This window comes from Girardinichthys multiradiatus, chromosome 20, assembly GCF_021462225.1.
Source record: "Girardinichthys multiradiatus isolate DD_20200921_A chromosome 20, DD_fGirMul_XY1, whole genome shotgun sequence".
Classification (NCBI taxonomy): Eukaryota; Metazoa; Chordata; class Actinopteri; order Cyprinodontiformes; family Goodeidae; genus Girardinichthys; species Girardinichthys multiradiatus.
Window position 1 is genome coordinate 39,951,856 of NC_061812.1, and position 19,771 is coordinate 39,971,626.

The 19,771-nt window shown below is 39.2% G+C and overlaps 1 protein-coding gene across 3 annotated transcripts in view; it reads right to left on the reverse strand.

Annotated features, from left to right (window-relative positions):
• cdh4 (cadherin 4, type 1, R-cadherin (retinal)) overlaps positions 1-19,771 on the reverse strand; it is a 437,670-nt gene that overhangs the window by 39,878 nt on the left and 378,021 nt on the right. For 2 of the 3 annotated variants that reach the window (XM_047348247.1, XM_047348245.1), the window contains 4 exons: positions 18,441-18,578; positions 8,083-8,268; positions 7,585-7,838; positions 2,394-2,545 (listed from right to left, as the gene is read on the reverse strand). In XM_047348247.1, the coding sequence (XP_047204203.1) occupies positions 2,394-2,545; positions 7,585-7,838; positions 8,083-8,268; positions 18,441-18,578 (730 nt within the window). The remainder of the gene's footprint in view (positions 1-2,393; positions 2,546-7,584; positions 7,839-8,082; positions 8,269-18,440; positions 18,579-19,771) is intronic. The other variant, XM_047348246.1, reaches the window with a different exon arrangement.

Consider the following 19,771-nt stretch of genomic DNA (forward strand, 5'->3'; position numbering starts at 1 on the left):
TTCGAGCTGTACTGTGTTGTTGTAGTTCAGCAAAATATCATGAAACAAAACTAGTTTCTCTCCCTTTGCTTTTAACTGGGGTATTTAGCAGGGAGCAGACAGACATTAAACGTAGTGATGCTCGTTTTAAAGGCTGGCCGTTCATTAAAGCCTCAAACTCAGAGAGAAGCAAAGCAAGAGCATTGAGGCTCCAGCATAGCAGAACAGTTCAGAAACTATTTGGAATGAGGGGAAAATAGCTACAGGTCCTTCTCAAAATATTAGCATATTGTGATAAAGTTCATTATTTTCCATAATGTCATGATGAAAATTTAACATTCATATATTTTAGATTCATTGCACACTAACTGAAATATTTCAGGTCTTTTATTGTCTTAATACGGATGATTTTGGCATACAGCTCATGAAAACCCAAAATTCCTATCTCACAAAATTAGCATATGTCATCCGACCAATAAAAGAAAAGTGTTTTTAATACAAAAAACGTCAACCTTCAAATAATCATGTACAGTTATGCACTCAATACTTGGTCGGGAATCCTTTTGCAGAAATGACTGCTTCAATGCGGCGTGGCATGGAGGCAATCAGCCTGTGGCACTGCTGAGGTCTTATGGAGGCCCAGGATGCTTCGATAGCGGCCTTTAGCTCATCCAGAGTGTTGGGTCTTGAGTCTCTCAACGTTCTCTTCACAATATCCCACAGGTTCTCTATGGGGTTCAGGTCAGGAGAGTTGGCAGACCAATTGACCACAGTGATACCATGGTCAGTAAACCATTTACCAGTGGTTTTGGCACTGTGAGCAGGTGCCAGGTCGTGCTGAAAAATGAAATCTTCATCTCCATAAAGCTTTTAAGCAGATGGAAGCATGAAGTGCTCCAAAATCTCCTGATAGCTAGCTGCATTGACCCTGCCCTTGATAAAACACAGTGAACCAACACCAGCAGCTGACACGGCACCCCAGACCATCACTGACTGTGGGTACTTGACACTGGACTTCTGGCATTTTGGCATTTCCTTCTCCCCAGTCTTCCTCCAGACTCTGGCACCTTGATTTCTGAATGACATGCAGAATTTGCTTTCATCCGAAAAAAGTACTTTGGACCACTGAGCAACAGTCCAGTGCTGCTTCTCTGTAACCCAGGTCAGGCGCTTCTGCCGCTGTTTCTGGTTCAAAAGTGGCTTGACCTGGAGAATGCGGCACCTGTAGCCCATTTCCTGCACACGCTTGTGCACGGTGGCTCTGGATGTTTCTACTCCAGACTCAGTCCACTGCTTCTGCAAGTCCCCCAAGGTCTGGAATCGGCCCTTCTCCACAATCTTCCTCAGGGTCTGGTCACATCTTCTCGTTGTGCAGCGTTTTCTGCCACACTTTTTCCTTCCCACAGACTTCCCACTGAGGTGCCTTGATACAGCACTCTGGGAACAGCCTATTCGTTCAGAAATTTCTTTCTGTGTCTTACCCTCTTGCTTGAGGGTGTCAATAGTGGCCTTCTGGACAGCAGTCAGGTCGGCAGTCTTACCCATGATTGGGGTTTTGAGTGATGAACCAGGCTGGGAGTTTTGAAGGCCTCAGGAATCTTTTGCAGGTGTTTAGAGTTAACTCGTTGATTCAGATGATTAGGTTCATAGCTCGTTTAGAGACCCTTTTAATGATATGCTAATTTTGTGAGATAGGACTTTTGGGTTTTCATGAGCTGTATGCCAAAAGCATCCGTATTAAGACAATAAAAACCCTGAAATATTTCAGTTAGTGTGCAATGAATCTAAAATATATGAATGTTAAATTTTCATCATGACATTATGGAAAATAATGAACTTTATCACAATATGCTAATATTTTGAGAAGGACCTGTATATTTATAAACAGATTAAGTCGTGTTTTAGACTGCCTATTGGTAGTGAGTCCGATCTTCTTTGTGTGCTCGTGAATTTTTGCAGCAGTAACTGGTTCTGGATGACTGCTTCATAGCAGACAGATATTCTTCCCTCTTCCCGGTACTGCGTACCAGCACAGAATCTTTTAGTGGTACGCAGTACCGGACCATACCAGCTCACTTTCACCCCTGCGTTTGGGTGTGTGTGAGAGAGAGTCTGTAACTTGGGAGTGTACATTTTTAATTGTGGCAAGAATGGTACAAGGCCTGCAGTCCACAGCACCTAAGAGAAACACAGGGCAGGAAGACCTGGCTTCGGCTATGTGTCATTTTCTTCATCTTTACAATTATGTGCTACTTTTTAATAGGTTTATCACATAAAATCCCACTAAAACTCACCGGAGCTTGTGGTTGTAATGTGACCAAATGTGAACAAGTTCAAAGCATATGAATACTTATTCAAAGTTCTGGTAATAGATTTTTAGGTGCTGTTGCATGAACACATTTATCCTGACTTACCAGACTTACCATTGTCGTATGCCAGGAATGTGGCTTCATACATGTTGTTTTTGACATACATGGACTCTCTGTCCAACAGGGCCATGGTGGTAATCTGACCATTGGTTCTGTTTATCTTCAGCCAGTTAGCTGGGTCTGACAGCTTAGAGTACCTGCATATACAGATAGAACAAAAACAACGGTTTAATTCTGTTGAAAACAACCAGCATATTATCCATATAATGACCTTTGCAGCTCACTGTTACTCTAATACCAGCAACACTAAAGCTTTTATTTGTTGATCAAAAGTGGCTTATCAGGTTGAATGCTCATTACCATAACAAGCCATAGCAGCCGAGCCCCTTTAAAATACTGCAGTGGCAAGGAGAGTGGAACATATGTTCATCAAACTTATGAAAGCAGCAGATCATTAGCATGAAGAGCGAAGAAAACCCTGCGTCCATTTGTGGAAGAGCTCAAAAACACTCCTGTTCTATTTACCCACATGGTGACCGTCACTGTCATCAGCAGTAGATGCTTTCCTTAAAGCTGAAAATAACCACGCATATTCACATTTACAAATCTCATTAACATAGATAATAACTGCTAACACGTGATCAAGTATAGGGAGTCAGATGGTCTAACGAGAAATGCTTAATTGTGAGACTCACCAGAGGGTCAGAGTGTCGACATGATGTCAACAGATGGGTTCAGAGACAGAGGAAGGAAAAGAAAGGGGGTGAGAGAGATCATAGCCGAGTTTATCTGTAAATATGGGCAGTGGAACATGACAGACATGAAAAGGGAGGTTTAATTAAATGAGAGAGAATTGAAGGCTGGCAGCAGTTAGCCAGGGCCTCGCTTTCAGATCGTAAACCAAAATCACCTCCAGCTAGTTCCATCGTTTCCTAAGTTAATACAGCTAAAATCAGATATTTACACACACTTAATCAAACTTCCCTGTTTTAGCTCTGATAGGATTACTAAAATTATGATACATGCCAGAAAACCATAACTAATTACATTTTTAGAGATTGTTTTACACTTTTTTAAAGATTCTGATATTTCTGAGATTTCATATTTTTGCCATACCAAACCTGTACTTTATTTATGTTTTCATATCACCATGTCATTGCTGTTCTAATCAGCCTAATTTGGCACACCTGAGCCAAGCCTAATTGTCTCCCTGTTTTACCTGTGCGTTACTCTAAGATCTGCCCAGTCTCAGCTTCTTTACCAGATTATCACAGCCTTGTGCCAGTAGAAATCCAGCGGTCTTTTCCAGCTCTCATTCTGTCTCCCAGTTATTGAGGTTATGTCTTCAGATTATTGTTCTCTTGCCTTGCATATGACAGACTTCCTACTGCCTATCTGATATCTGAACACTGACCTCTGCTCCGCTCTACTTCTTGTAAATGACCATTGACTATTTAATGACAACGTTTTTGGATTTTTTGGATTAAGGCTTTAATTGGGGAGTTTATTGGTGTCTGTGACACTCCAGGCTGAAGAGAAGTGCAGAAAGTCTTCTGCCTTAGCACTCTCACTCTCTCTACAAGATCAGGCTGGTCCCTTGGGCTCCCAGCCTTTTAACCTACCTGTTGTCACCATAGCTGTTGCTTCCCCACCTGTTTCTCTGCGCTGCAGGTTAGTGATAGAGATCATTTCATGTTCACACCTCCTGTTTTTTTTCCCCTAGAGCTAAGTGATCTGTGTCCTGAGTGTTAATGTGTGATGCTGTCCTGTTTTGAGATGTGCACCTTTACCCTCCGCAGAACTAATGCCCACAACTGATGCTGCCATCCCTGTACTGCACATTTTATGTTTTCAGTTCAAACCTTCAAAATCAGTTTAAAGAATAAATTAAGGTCTTCGTTTCTGTGTGAATTTGGAAAGTGTAATCTGGCTTCTTGCTTGCTGAGTGGCCTTTCAGCCAATGTCAGCAGAGGACCCGTTTCACTGTGGATGACTTTGCTCTGCTAGCTTCAGCCAGCATCTTCATCATGGAGTTTGTTTACTTTCTGATTCAACTGCATGTAGTTTTAACTGTGTTTGCTGTTCTTAGCAATGGTTTATATAATCTTTTAACCACGAGTCTGACGTTTTAGAGGATACCCCATATGTCTATGCTTAACTAAGGGAATGTAGAGCAATGAACGTAGAAAAAATGTTTAAATTTCTCCCCAGGTTCCGGGGGATGGGTGGCTGTTGAACGTGATACATTTAGAAAATTGTACCCAAGGATGAAAGAACTTGTGGAGATCTACAGTTCTCTCTCTTATACCTATATCTGGACTGATTTCTTGATTTTTAAAATTTTTGTTTTCATGATGTTGAACAAGTATGCAGTGTGCTTGAGGTGTATGTCAATGTCTGAATCTGAAGGAAGTAATATTTAGAAAATCTCTCATTATTCTAGCATTTAGTAAATGAAACTATCAGCCTGTCAGAAATAGTACATGCAAATATCTGCTTTTAATCGTATATAAATACATGAAAAGACAAATAATTCCCTTTGTAAGAGCTTGTCGTGCTGTTGCCCAGCAGGTGAGATTTTTCTTTGTACGCGGCGTTGCCTGGCACTCTCATCTCCTCCCTCTGTCAGCAAGATGTCACCCCCTGCTGCACTTATTTGCAGCCAGCACAGTTAAATGCTATACTGTAACTCTGAGAACCCTGTTGTGAATTTTATAGAAAATTCAACCCTAATCTTTGTTCTGGTTTTTTGAGATCTAAATAGTTAAAGATCTGTCTACTGGTGTGTTTCTTTTACTTTCAAATGTACACTGACAATAGAAACATAGCTGGTAAAGAGGTATGGCTCTTTATTGCAGGGTTCTTTTTTAAAATATGTTCTGAAAAGAAATAAAAATATATTTTTGTATTTTGGTCGATAACATCACAAGAGGCAGGCACATTACTCCTATTTGAGTTTATCCACCTGGTTGCTTTCCATGCATATTCACCACTTGAGTAAATTACATATTCTCCTTGTAACACCATAAACTAAAACATGATTTGCCATTTATTTTATGCCTTTCAATACTTTGTTTGCAAAAACAAAGCAGGGATTTGAATCATAGGATGTTTTAGTAGCAATGAAGTGGATGGAAAATGACACATAGTTCTCCGTATTTTCTACAAATAAAAATGTGTGATGTGCATTCACGTTCGGCTCTCCCCATAACTGTGATGGTAAAATTCTGTGAGATCCTGTTTTTCATGATAAAATATAGTAGTAGCTGCATCATCCCAATAAAGCTGTTGATGTATGTAAAATGAAAAAAACATGAAAAAGTTCAAGGGATGTGAATACTTTGCAGAGTCTCCATGTCCAATAGCACATTTGATCCAGCCTACCAACTTTAAACTAAGATCTTTATAAGTGAATAATCTCCATCATGATCTCACATCCCAAACATCCTCGCTCTGTAGAGGCTAATAATCAACACTCACAAGAATACATAAACACACCCATACAAATCTACATTTACTCAGTATTGCTGCCTCTTAAATCCCATCAAACAGTAAAATCAGCTTGCAAACAGTCTTGGGTTCACATAATCTTGTTTTCTCTTTCCTCCAGAGAGAAGGAGAGAGAGTGAAAAAAGGCAACATATTCAGAAGCATAAAACAGCCAAAGCTGGCTCCTCTTCTATCCAGGATGCAGGGCTTTCAGTCATGCTCTGCGGGTACACGCCTGCGTGTCAGTGGTGTGCATCTAGCAGCCTGTGTTTGTGCATTTCTGTGTCTTTTGTGCGTGAAGGTTCAAGCGAGGTTTCCTAAAGGGAATACAGGAGTAGAGACTATGCCGCCGTGAGTTGACCAACTGCTGGCAAAACTCCTGAGGAGAAAGCAGCTCTGAGCTCACATCAATAAGAGACGCACAGACTGACAGAGAGGAAAATGACGGGGGTCAGCGGGAGGGAGCAGGAAGTAGCGAAGAGAGAAAAGAAAGTACAGTATGAGAAGTAACTTCTTTTAAAGGGCAGATAAGCTCAGGCCCATCTGGTTTGCATAAAGAATAGATGGAGGTACTTCTCACACATGAGTGCACCTCTTTCTTTCACCTCTTTTTCTGTCAATTCAATAACATTTCCACCAGGTTTCACTGTGGACATGGCTGCCACCCTGACATTAAAAAAATCCATCTGTGTCGCTTGTGCTGGCAGTGGAGTGAAATGGTGAAGCTGGACTTAGCAGGCACGTGGGAGTTTCTGTCGTGCAGGGTCGATGTTTTGATGGCAAAGTCCCCGCCGTGTGTCGTCCCGGTTAGGACGGCAGGGATCAATGAGGAGGAAGGCAGGGATCCAGCCCAGGGAGGGCAGACGTACAGCATCCAGCTCGTTAAAGAATGACCTCTTCAAACCAGTCGCCTGGCAACTAAGGGGGGTAACTGTGACGTGGGTGGTAGATCAGTGAAGAATGTCGCTTTAGAGGCGTAAACTGTGAAGAAAGCTTTCAGCTCTGATTAAACGCCTGTGAAACTCAATATTCTGGGAGGATTGATATGGGAAGTGCACAAAATATTGGAAATGTTTAACTATAAATGAATAACACGCTTCGGGCTGATCGCACCTCCTTGCTTGGGCGACTGCTTTAATAGAGAAGTCAATAGTGGATGTGTATTTCCCCAATCGCCAGAAATGTAAGTCCAAATGTCAGTCACTGTTGGTCGTGATCATAGTCAGCACATTAACTCATACACTCATGCTTAAAAATAAAGGCACTCACTTTCTGTTTTAAAGACTGAAGTAAATCTTTTTCTTTATTATTTTGAAGCGGTCCTGATCAAAGAGTATTTATCCTAAGAACCAGACTGTTCTTTGGCGCTTAGATGCTTTTTCATTTACTCTGTAATAATGCTGTACATATTACATTTTACTTTAAAAATTATTTTTTACTGTCTTCTAGTGACCAAAAGATCTGTCAGTATAAATGAAGCTGCACCAACAGAGCCTTAATCGGCTCTGACCAGTTACTGTATGTCTCACTCAGAAGCGCAGTCAGTGAACGCACCATACCTAGGGGCTAACATTACTTGATTGTAACAACCGCTCACTCTGGACTTTCACTGCCCAGTATGCCCACACCTGATATAGATTGTACAGCCCTACTGTGGAGACATTTCTGAGGTGCAAAATCCAAACCAGAAATTCAAAATGTGCAAAATTCATCTGAAGCCTCGATGATGTTTTCTCAAGACCCATACCTGACAATCTGGTGGATGAAGTGGTCAGGGTCCTGAGCCGAAAACACCGTAAGAGTGGTTCCAGCTGGCACACCCTCCTCAAAACGGATCGTCTTGGGGTTGACGGGGAAGACGGGTGGCTCGTTCACATCCTGGACAGAGATGGTGACTCCCGCCGTGGACTGAAGAGAGGACTGGATGCCACTTGCCAGGTGGGCCTGGTTGGACACCACCACTGTCAGCATGAAGGCACGGTTCATCTCAAAATCCACCGGCTGGTGAAGAGCCCATGGGAGAGAGTGTGATACAGGGAGTAAAGTGACAAGGGAAAGCCGGAAAATCAGTAACTGACTGAAAGGTAATATGAATCAGAGATTAAGAAATAAGATAATTATCAACCTGCTGTCAATTACATCAGGTGATATGGAAGATGAACGAATTGACAACGATGAGACACTTTATTGGGCATACACCTCAGCAAATCAGAACGACATGCAGAGGAGTCAGCTTCATTTCTACCTTGACCACTGTAAGCATTCCTTCATTCGTGATGGGATTGGTGCGGATTATGAAGTGTCCGGAGGGGTCTCCGCTGACAATGCGATAGACCGCGTTCCAATTAGGGCTGTGGGGCTGATCCCGGTCCACCACTGTGAGGTTGGTGACAACCACGCTCACCTTGTTTTCCTGCACCTCCCCGGAAAACTGCACAGGAGCCAGAGATGAGAAAGAGAAGGAAGAGACAGGTGGAGGTGACGACAGCAGGGTTGAATAGGAAAGAGAACATTAGGATAATGTTGCTGTAAAAGTACAAATATTTATTGATAACTTGATATATTGAAATTTTAAACATTTGCTTGAATCATCCATCTTTAGAGGATTTTGCATAATTGCTGTCATGAAAACAAACAGCATTTAAATTTAAGTTGATTATGCGTAGAACACTGAAGCACAAACCCAAAACTGCTGCAACACAAATCGAAAAATTAGAAACACAGAAAAGACGAAAAAAAAAACAACCCACAGCATATCTATTCAAATGTGGATAATAGAAAATGAAATCTCCCAATATGTTAATGGGGTGCTTTATTGCGCTCCATATCTGCTAAGATGCAACTCTTTAATTGAACAAATGGATTTTTAAATTAAGTGTTTACCCATTTAATTTGGATTTTGTGCATTAAGCAAATCTAGGTCTTAATAAGTAATTAGATAAGTACTGTGATTAAGGCAGCAGTAGAAATAATCTTTGGCTAATGATCTTCATTATATAGCAATCTAAAACACCTCTCCTATAAACTAACTGTGGGGGAAGCTTGGTGACAGCCGGAGAGCTCGAAGAGGAATTTACAGCGTGATGGGATACATTTATCTAGATGCTGAGGGACAGGCACTCAGGTAGGCACATAAAGTTTAAGCTCTCCCTGTTTCACAATAATCCAATTTTCCTATTAGACATGTTAAGTGTTTTTTGTCTGCCAGATTTTATTCACTTTAGTGTGACTCAAACAGTGTTTTAATATGAATTATGTTCCTCTCTTTCTTCTTCCTTCGTTTAACTTGCCTCCCATTTTCCTGCCCCCCAAATGATTTGGTCCTGCAGCTTAACCTTTAAAAATTGTCACAAGTTAGTCTCTTAACAAGTGAGATTGTTTAGATGTATTGGAGCAAAAGAGACTGTGAAAAGGATTAAAAGACAATCCTCAATAAGAAAAATAACCAGTTTAACCTAATCTATTCAGAGAATAGATTTGGTTAAAGAGACTGTGAAACAGCAGGAGGTGTGGCCAGAAGTTGAATGCTTAACATATAGATGTGCACATAAAATTCAGTCAGTAAAATCCTTTTACTGGAAGGTCGTGGGTTCAGGGTGGGGAGTATGTGGCGAGCGACAACACAACCAGCACCCTATGACAGTACGCCCTTTTTTTCTATTTTATTTTTTACAATAGATAACAAATTAGTACTGTACATATTTAAATAGCCTACATGTAATAGTTTCGGTTGGTGTTTATTGTTGCCTTTTTTATTTGCAACACACAGATGGTAACTTTTTACCAAATTTTATTATCTAAAACCTACAACATTGACAATTTAAAAAGTTTGTTAAAACAAAATATAGAAGTTTGAGTCCATCACAGTTTTTGTGCCTGGAGACTCTTGCTGTCACACGTGAGAGCACTACCATGGTTCTTTTTTACAGGGCCTTGTTTTATATTTCTACACATTTTGGAAGTAACTTTTCAATTCAGTGCAGTCAAAGGAGAAAGCGCGGCACATAAATCTATTAAAAGGGTATAGGGCACAACAGATGAAATCTACTGGCTTAGACCGAAACTGAATAAGTAAATGAAAAGGCTTGAAGCTCTGCAATTCTAAAGTGCTCTCCCTATAAAAGCATGTAGTCTCCTTTGCTTTTAAATCAAACTAAACTGCATCTGGTTAGCACTTAAGATTTAGATATTTTATTTTAATCTCACATTTTCAACCCTTCTGCTTCTTCTTTTTGTGCAATTTATTAGATTTGATGTGAAAACTACTGTGATTATCCCCATTTCTAACACAATTACAAATGAGTAGTAAGGCAGTACAATGCTGAGAGCTGAATACACACATTTACCTTTTCTTTTCGTCAATGTAGTAAGTAATATATTAGCTTGGTTAGCACCCGGTCAAGTAATGTCACGTAATTAACATGCGCAAGTTTTCTCTTTGCCGCCCCTCCACCAGAAACCAATAAACTCTTCTTGCATCTGCCACAATAAAATAATTACTGAACTGTTCACAGCCGGATTGTTTGTGTGGGAAGCAAAAACAAGTTGCAGAAAATGACAAAGCAGTGGAAAGAGCAAACACACAAACACTCATTACCATATGTGAGTCACACTCGAGGATTAAATGAATCAGGCTTTTAATAACAACCTTGTTACAGTTTTTGTGAGTATACAATGCCTTGTATTTGTTTGTTGAACATTTTTCATATTTTGTCATTTTACAATTACAAACTTTAATATATTTTAAGTTAGCTTATAATTATAAAGTGGGAAGAAAATTACAACTAGCTTTCTACATTTTGCACTTATTTTCTGGCAGTAGAGTCAATAGGGGGTGGATATGTCTCTACTAGCTTTGCACATACCGATATTTGCAAAATAGCTCAAGTTCAGTCCTCAACAGCCTCTAAAATGTTTTGTTCCAGGGCTGCCCTGTTTTTAGTTCCACTCATCACTGTCCTGGATCACTTCAGTAACAGTGGTGTCATCTGCAAACTTTAGGATTTTTTTGTTTAGTAAAATTAGCAAAGATAAAAAAGTACAGGTAAAATTGATCTTCTCTAGTAAATTGTGATTGACATTTACACATTTTCTATCAAAATAACTTGTCTTAGAATCGTGTCACTTTAAAAATACAGAAAAAGAACCTTATGACTGTGGGTGTTTTATTGCATGCTTTACACGCATACATTATTACACATATATTATGCAAAATAAATGAACACTATGAAAAAGATCCACTGACTTTGAGCTACATGGATCAGGCGCACTAAGGAATATATAGTTGTCATTATAATACTTATTTTGTTTTTGGTTTGTTTTACTGTATGTCACTTTGGTCTAACCTTCAGGGTTTTAAATGCGTTATACATAACTTTACATTACAAACTACAAGTCAGCGCACAGTATAGTAGTTTTATACGCTCCTTGCCCTGAGTGATTGTGGACACCATGCTCTTTCCATTGATTAAACAGTGCACTATGAGACGTTCCAAGCTTGGGATATTGTTTTATAATAAAACAACTGGATACTCTGATCAGGAAGGCCAACTTTTTCCCAGGATGCCCGCTCGACCCTGAGAAGGTGTTGGGAGGCAGGAAAGCTCTAGCACAAATATTATGATTTATGAACAATGTCTCCCACCCCATGCATGATGCTGTAAAGGACTGCAGATTTACATTATGTTCCTTTTCCATTAGTGCCTACTCTACTCAACTTGGATCGGGTCAGTGCTACTCTATACAGTTTGGTTAGTTTTCCATCATAACTGAGTACCATCTCAATGTGGGCAGGATCGTCAAAAGCAAGGCAGCCCCACAGTCCCAAAGAAGTGACATGATGTGATTTATAGTTGCCCAAAGACAACAACAGCCTCGACTGCTGCTTGATCTATGGCTTTTGTCAGACTCCGAGTGAAAGAAGAGCCAGAGAAGGCTGCAGGCAGCAAGACGATCGACTCTGGATCAGTACAGGAGTGAGAGAGAGAGAAGCCATGGAGCAGACTGAAGGGTTCAAGCTAGAGGATGTGTGAGGGTAAGCTAATGCTACCTAATGCTAGATTGCTATAGTGGTCGTATACACAACTGCAAACAACAATTTAACGGTTAAAGATATTAGTTATTGAAATATGCTGAGACAAGTGAAGCTGCCCCATAACCAAACAGTGACCAACAGTCTTCTGATGTTGCGTTTTCAGCACGACTCCGCATGGAACTGCCGCAACCAACCAGGTACTAAAAACAGTATTGACTCCAGGTAATTGTTACTTATCGTAACTAATGGAAAAGCCTGAAAAGGATGTAGAACCATGCTAAACCACGCATAATAGGGACGAGTGGAATAGAGGCATTAGAGACAGGCTGGCGCATCCTACATACCCAAAGAAGAATTATCATCTGTCCTTTTTCCCTGCAGATGTGTAGAACTATTACGCCACTACTCCCAACAAACAGAATAAATGATTTACATTCCTGCTAGGCCTTGCATAGGTTTCTATATAGTTGTAAACCTTGTTTTTGCACAGAAGCACGATTTGTAAAAATTTGTGTTTTTATAGCTTATCCTATTAGATATGTGATTTTGTTAGAATCAGAACTGTATAGGTTTCTCTAATAATGTATATCGGACATTTTTGTACAGTTTCTAGTTGCTGATTTTATGGGTTTCCGTGTGCTTCATTTTGCTGCTGATTCTATTCTATTCTATTCCTGCTTTCAACATCTCCTCAACTTTATCCCTGACGTGTTGTTTTATTGGTCTTCATGAAGCTTTTTGTTCACTAATGTTCTCTAACAAACCTATGGGGCCTTTAGAGAACATCTGGATTTATGCAGAAATTAAATTACAGTTGGGCTCTATTTAATAATTAGGTGAAGGCTATTGGTTACACTGCACTTTATTACGGAGTATTATTTGTGAAAATGGTTGATTGTATCCTTTTCCTTCCACTTCAGGGTTTTAAGCTACTTTGTGCTGATTTTATCACTTAATTCCAAACAAGTCAAAGTTGTGAGAATACTTTTGCAGACATTGTATGCATGCAAATGTCTTATAGCATGTTTGTAGCCCTTGTGCTTTACACTGTGGAGACCCATCATACGACTTCTCAGTGTTAGGCAATGAAGGATCCAAAGCCACAGACACAAGTCCAGTTCTGAGTGGACAAGTGGGCTTGTTGGTTCAGTTCTGCCTCTCACAGCAGGAGGGGGGTTCTAATTTGAACAGATGGCTGGAGCTGCACTGGCATGGACACTGACGATGATTCCACTGAGGAGACGGGGATCACAGTATCCGACCCTCACACACATCTTTGAAATTCTGACATTCAGCTCACAACGAGAGGCTGCAACTGTAAAGTAGATCTATCAGACCTGTCAACATTTGATTCTGCTTTATCACCTGGAACGTAATAAAAAGAAAAAGAAAGTGAAAGATGATCATGTTCAAACGATTTCATGTAAATGTTTAAATATTGAAAAAGACGAGCATCTAAATATTGCTTTTTCATCACAACATATCTGATCTAGTAATTATCATTGCAACAAAAGCAGCTGTATGGTGTTGTGCTGTTGGAGCAAAGTAAAAGTGTCAGGGATAGAGGCAGACCAAGCAGACAGAACACAGAGATATCGAGAAAAAGTACATCTTCATCAGCACCTTTACATTCCCTTCATATGATGTGTTCCAGATTTGCAAATAATGTTCGCAGTCTATTTCTCCACATATGTCCATCCAGATTTTTCTGTACATTCCCTTCTTTAGTTTGCCCTAAATAAAGCCCAGTTTTCAGTTTTTTATGCCTCTGACAAATAATGTATCTGAGTATAGAATTTAAGAATTTGGAGGCTTATAAAACACACATTTATTGGCACCCTGGTAAGGATGTGTAAAAGCCTTCAAGTAAATAATCCGTCATTGCAGCAGAATAATCTCGCACTGAAAAATTTGAAAAACACAAAACTTTTCAGTGAGAAACTTTTATTTTATTTTATTTTTTTATCTCTTTTTAAGAAATCATTGGTGTTGCATTTGTTAGGACAATTTACCTAAAGTAAATGTAACCTTTTTATTCACACTTTGCTTTTTCAGAGTTGATCAGAGATTTAAGGAACATCTAACTGGTAATCCATTGGATCCTGTTTCCCTGGGGTATAAATATCATTTGACACTAAGGCTCAATTTCGTTTAACCACTGGCCACTAGACTGGATGAGGAACCATATTTATCTCGGCACCACACACAGGAAGCATGATAGTAAGGTCGGTAACAAAAATGTAGGTTAAAAAAATCTCAACAGTCACTATTAGAGTACTACATAAAAAAACAACCCTTTTCAGAGTGAAAAAAAAAAACAACCCTTTTCTGTCCTACCATCACAAACGTACATATATAGATCTTCAAAGATCCCAAATAGCAGGTGGTAATTTGCGTGTACTATAAATAAATTGCACGTGCAATAAGTGGGCGTGTTGTGTGCGATTTTCAAAGATTGCACGTGCAATGGATAACAGATGCGAACCGCCCAATTTAAATGAGGAAATTGCGTGTGCTACTGGCTGGAACAAGAGGAAAAGCCAACAGATCCTCTACAGAAATATGTAGGGATTGTTACGCTGCATTATTATAAATGATCCAGTTGCTGATATTTTCCTTCCATTCCGTCCGGCCCTTGCTTTTCTGGACTGTTGCAGTTAGTTAACTTTTGTTGTGCTACTCACAGCAGGTTTGTCATCTGCCTTGACAAAATTATGTCTCTTATCTTGCTTGATGTTACTCGCAACAATCAATATTGACAATATAAAAGACAAATATGTCTATTAATTCTCACCGGCTTCTGTTGTTTTGTTTTGAGAGTATATGTTTGAAAAGTTCGGAGTTTATCATAAACAGCCACAATATTTAAGCCTGAACATAATATTAGTAACATAAAAATAGATTGTTGTAGGAGTTGGCAATATGTATGTTATAGCTTTGCTAATTTTAAAACAATAACGTCCTGCAAAAAAGTTAAATCGAATATTTATGTATGTAAAAATAAATTATTTTCCAATGATTTTACTAAATTCGTTTTGTTTCTTTAACAGTATTTTAATGATATACAATGTGTTTGATTGTTTAAATTGTTTTTTGGTAATACAAAATCATTTTTACCTGCATAAACAAAACCGTCCCCTGACATATGTTCACATTTAAACAATGTAATCCAACTGATCCAGCTCTGATTGCCCTGCAATGACATAACGTTACTGTCAATAATGCTAGTTTAGAGACAAGGCTAAAGCATACAGTCTTTGTCACCACATGGAAAAACTGCCTTAAAATTGTGAAAAAAGTGATTTTAGCATCCAGTTTGCCAACAAAGGATTGAATCTACCTTATAATGTCTTTAGTTCTTTCCTATTATTTATATTATCAACATGAAAGCACAGTGGGTCTTTCGCATGATGTGCGCGATGATCAGTTTTGCCATGATCAGGTTTGTGTGCGTTCAGGAGATGATTACTGACAGCGATGTTACGCTGAAATGATGTTGAATGAAGTTTTATCATGGGAGAAATATCATGCCTTTAATTTGTGATTGGCACAAATTCAAGCTTAGATAATCCTACATAGAATACTCTATTCCCACCTATTTTTAATATTTATATTTTTGACAACCCAAATCTGTTGGCACATGTACAGAAGGTTCCTGTCATCTGTCATTCTATCTATGCCTCTTCCTGGCCAAAGTGACAGCAGAAAGTTTTGCATCCCAGTTAGCACCTGCATTTAAAAAAAGTGCTAAATCCACACACAAAAAGTGCAAAAATTGCATTGCGGGTGGTAAGGGATGACATTTGCATATCGTCCTCCCATGGATTTGTGGATTTCGATCATTATCGTATGTTTTGCATATTGATGAAGGCAGATACGCTCAAAAGGTTGCACCCGCAGTTCTGCTGATTTTGCACACACTCGTTTGTAGATCATCTTTGCTGAATCAAACAGGTTTGTGTGTGGTTTTGTACATGCAAATCGTTTGAAGATCAGGCCCGTAGAGTACATTAAAAGCTACTGGGACTTCAATTTAAAATGTGCACTTTGGTCAGATGTGTTGGGACCCCAGCCATAGGTTACAACATTAAAGGCCAGTAAGAATTTTTCTGGGAATTTCAAATTAAATCGCATTAACCTACTTCCAGCACAGCCAGGAACTGAAGGAGAGTGGACTTCCCGTGACGTGACTGTTTGAATAAAAACCCAGCGTTCCAACAAACAGATCTCTTTCCATGTGGATCCCCTTGGGAACTGGACAAGGGAGGCACACGCGCGTATGTCTCCTTGCTTGCAAGCAGACATAACTCTTCAACTTGGATCCAAGAGTGTCATACGATCATGAGATCATATGCACAAAGTTATGTAGGAATGAATTGCTGTTTGCAAATCCAGTATTTATTCAAATAAGGATACAAGCGTGACTCTACTTTTCTTTCTGAGGTCTATAGAAGCAAATTGTGTTCCAGAGAGTTCCCAGCAGAAACCCTGTCTCTACAATGCCGAGTGGAGCGGTTCTCCTAATCTGACGGAAGGACAATGGGACCACAACACTGCACGCCACTCTGTGTGCAATTCCGCCTGGCAGAACGAGCCGCCCACCCCACAGCTACAGAGCTTAGCTGCAAGTTAACCCTTTGTTTACCCACACATGGATGTTTTCCTCAACGCCCAGGACAACTTCTCCTCAGCGTGGTTCACGTAAAAGGTGTTTGATTCTGGTAACCAGCTATAAGCTTCTTTTGTTAGCCCCAACCGCTGAGGGCTAAGAACATGTGCTCGCCCAGTTTATGAGTCAGCTGAAGATCATTTACCCAGAAAGGTTGTAAGTTTCCAGTTTACTACATAATATTTACCTAAATATTATTAAATATTATTTTACTAAATGTGATAACTAATTAAACACCATTAAGAACCACTTATCCAAAAGGTTTGGTTCTTATTCAAAATAATATTTCCTTAAATATTAGTTTAATAAATAAAGGCAGCTAATTAAACACCATTGAGAATTAGTCAATCAGAAGGTTGGTTTTATTCAGCAAATCATTCTTTAAAATATTATTTTATTAAAATAAGGTTTTATCTGATCTTGTATTGTGAATGGTTGTTTGAAGGTAAACCAATTATTACCTAAGTTAATTCCAAGACTAATGTAACTTCATTTCCAGATTCTTCAAGATAATCCTTGGTTCTCATACATAAATAACATTGCATAGTAATGTTGCATCACTCTTTCGGTCATGGTTTATAACTATCTTTGATGCACTTGTTTATAGCCCATTCATCTTCCTTATTATTTCATTTTGCTTGGTAGTTTAGTTTAGTTGGGTTAACTTATTTTTGTTAATAAATTCTTGTATTTTAAAAAAAATTGTGAATTCATTCTGTGTGTATACAGAGTTTTGCTGTTCAATAATGCCAGAGCTTGGCTCATCCCTTTCAGTTTTTTTCCTAATACCACCACCTTATTGGGCTGGTATTCACATGACAACCCTTAACAGACTGAAATAATATTTATTCAAATATTAAATACTAAATATATTCATAATCACAACAGATGAGACTGAGACTGAGCTTTTTGTCTACAAACATCAAGCTGGGTTTAGTGTAAAACAAAGACTGAATATGTGGAAAACCAGCTCAAATCCACTGCTAATAAATAAATGTGACCTGCACTGTTCATGTGCCATCAGTAGAAGGAAAAGCAATAACTACACAATACAGCTGGGTGTCTGGTTTACTGTGTTATAAATATATATGTAAATATTAGGCCATATCAATTTTTACAACATGATATATCATTAAAGGAAAGTGGCAGTTCAGAGTATTGTTTGTGCTTTTGTGCCCTGAAAGATAGAATATAAAAAATACTTTTCAATTCTACAAATTATAACTGATAAGCAATAAGGGTTATGTTGGGAGGTGTACATGATAGAAAACCTCGATTTCATTATACAAAACCATAGATGTTCACTTACTGCTTTAATCCAGCTAGTACAAATTGCAAAAGTAATCAATTAGAAATAGAGGACCCACCAAAATTATTTCCACCCCTGGTAAAGGTGTGTACAAGCAACAAAATGATTGCTATGGGGAGCATGGAGATGCCAACCTTTGTTGTAGGTCTGTAGCACTGGTGGTATGATAAACTTGAATACATGTTCATGATTTATGAAGATCAACACACATCTGTCTTATCTGAATGACACATTTGTGTCTTTCTCATTTTGAAGAGTGACTAAGACAAACTGGATTCTGTGTAATTTCATATTTGGTAAAAGGGAAGGCTGCACATTATCAATTTATGTGAGCAACTTAAAAAGTGAAGTGTGATTTACAAACAATGCTTCAGCTGTATTGATTTAATAGAAACTGTTACCAGTGATGTTTCCCAATGAATAAATGTACTTAAATTAAAGGGATTATTTTTCTACATTTTTCCATGTTAGATTATGCTACGGCAATGGAATATCCATTTATTTTAGGGCTCTTCATATCCTTACCAGGGCTACCAATAAGTGCAGTGGGTGGTGCATAATGTATCAATCAGAGGTACAAATGGGACTCACCGTCCTGACTGTCAGTTCTGGTGGGTTGTCGTTGATGTCGGTGATAGATATGAGAGCGGTAGCCGTGTTGGAGAGCCCAAAGTTCAGATTGCCCTCCATATCTGTAGCTTGGACTATAATGGTGTACTGCGACACTTTCTGTGAACAGAAACAGAGATCATGTTCAGTAATTGGTGATCTTGCAATAAATAGACACTGGATTCAGAAAGGAAACTAAATATCATCCACTGAGACACTGATGACCAAAGGCATATGGACTGCAAATCAGTGAATTTTGCCCAAATCCCAGCCTTGCATGGCATGCAGATAATCCTTTCGTTTATGAGGTAACGTTTACTGGGACAACTGTGTAAATGGAACAACTCACCTGCTCAAAATCACACAGCAAAGAGTAGAATAAACAAAGAGAAACAAACACAAAAAGTTAAAGAGGGGAAACAATGAGTTGGTAAAAGACCCATTCATTAATGTCTAAAATTCTTGGCTCTCTGCTGTGGGAACAGACCTGGATCATCACTCATTTTAATGAAGGTGCCGCCACTTTACGATGCACAGGAGAGCTTTGGATAATGGAAGGAGGTGAAAGGGCTTTATCTAGTCCAGTTACTGTGAAGGGGAGGGGCTCTAGAGTGTGCTGCACCACAGGCTGCAAAATAATGTCGGAATTATGCCTGCTGTTTCTGGCCTCAAGAATGACATCTATAGACAAATGACAGCTACGCAGTTAGTCCCCCAACCCCAACACCTCCACCATAATTAGTTAGATACAATGAATGGATGACCGCATGTATTAGAGTTCATTGCATTTTTCTAAGTGAGTAATCTGGAAAGTTACATTATTTTGTGATTGGCTGTAGATTTAATGTATCTAAATGATTGTGTTACACTTTAATGGGGATGTGGTGTTTTAATCAATGAAGTGAACTGGTTTAATTCAGTGGTTGACCATCAGTACAATATCAGTCATTAAATAATCTCCATTGAGAGGTGATGTTCTTTGTGGTGATTTGAGGAGCATGGGATATTTTCTGGCACCTTGAGAGAAATGCCCTCTTTCTTGTTAAGAAATAGGAAGTATAAAGGAATCATCTGTAAAGGGTTAGCATGAGAGGAATGCTGATGCCTCCTATGTTCCTGTGTTGGCATCAGACTAGTCCTTCAAATTCCAGGTGACCTACATACAGAGACTGTTGTTGTGCTTCCTTTCACTGAGGCAGTGAAGCTTCTAGCCAAACCAAGCAAGACTGGAAATATGTTTGTCTGTTTGTTACTGCTGAAGAGACTGTTGAGATCATGTCCACTCAGTAACAAAGTTAACAACTTGTCTCGGT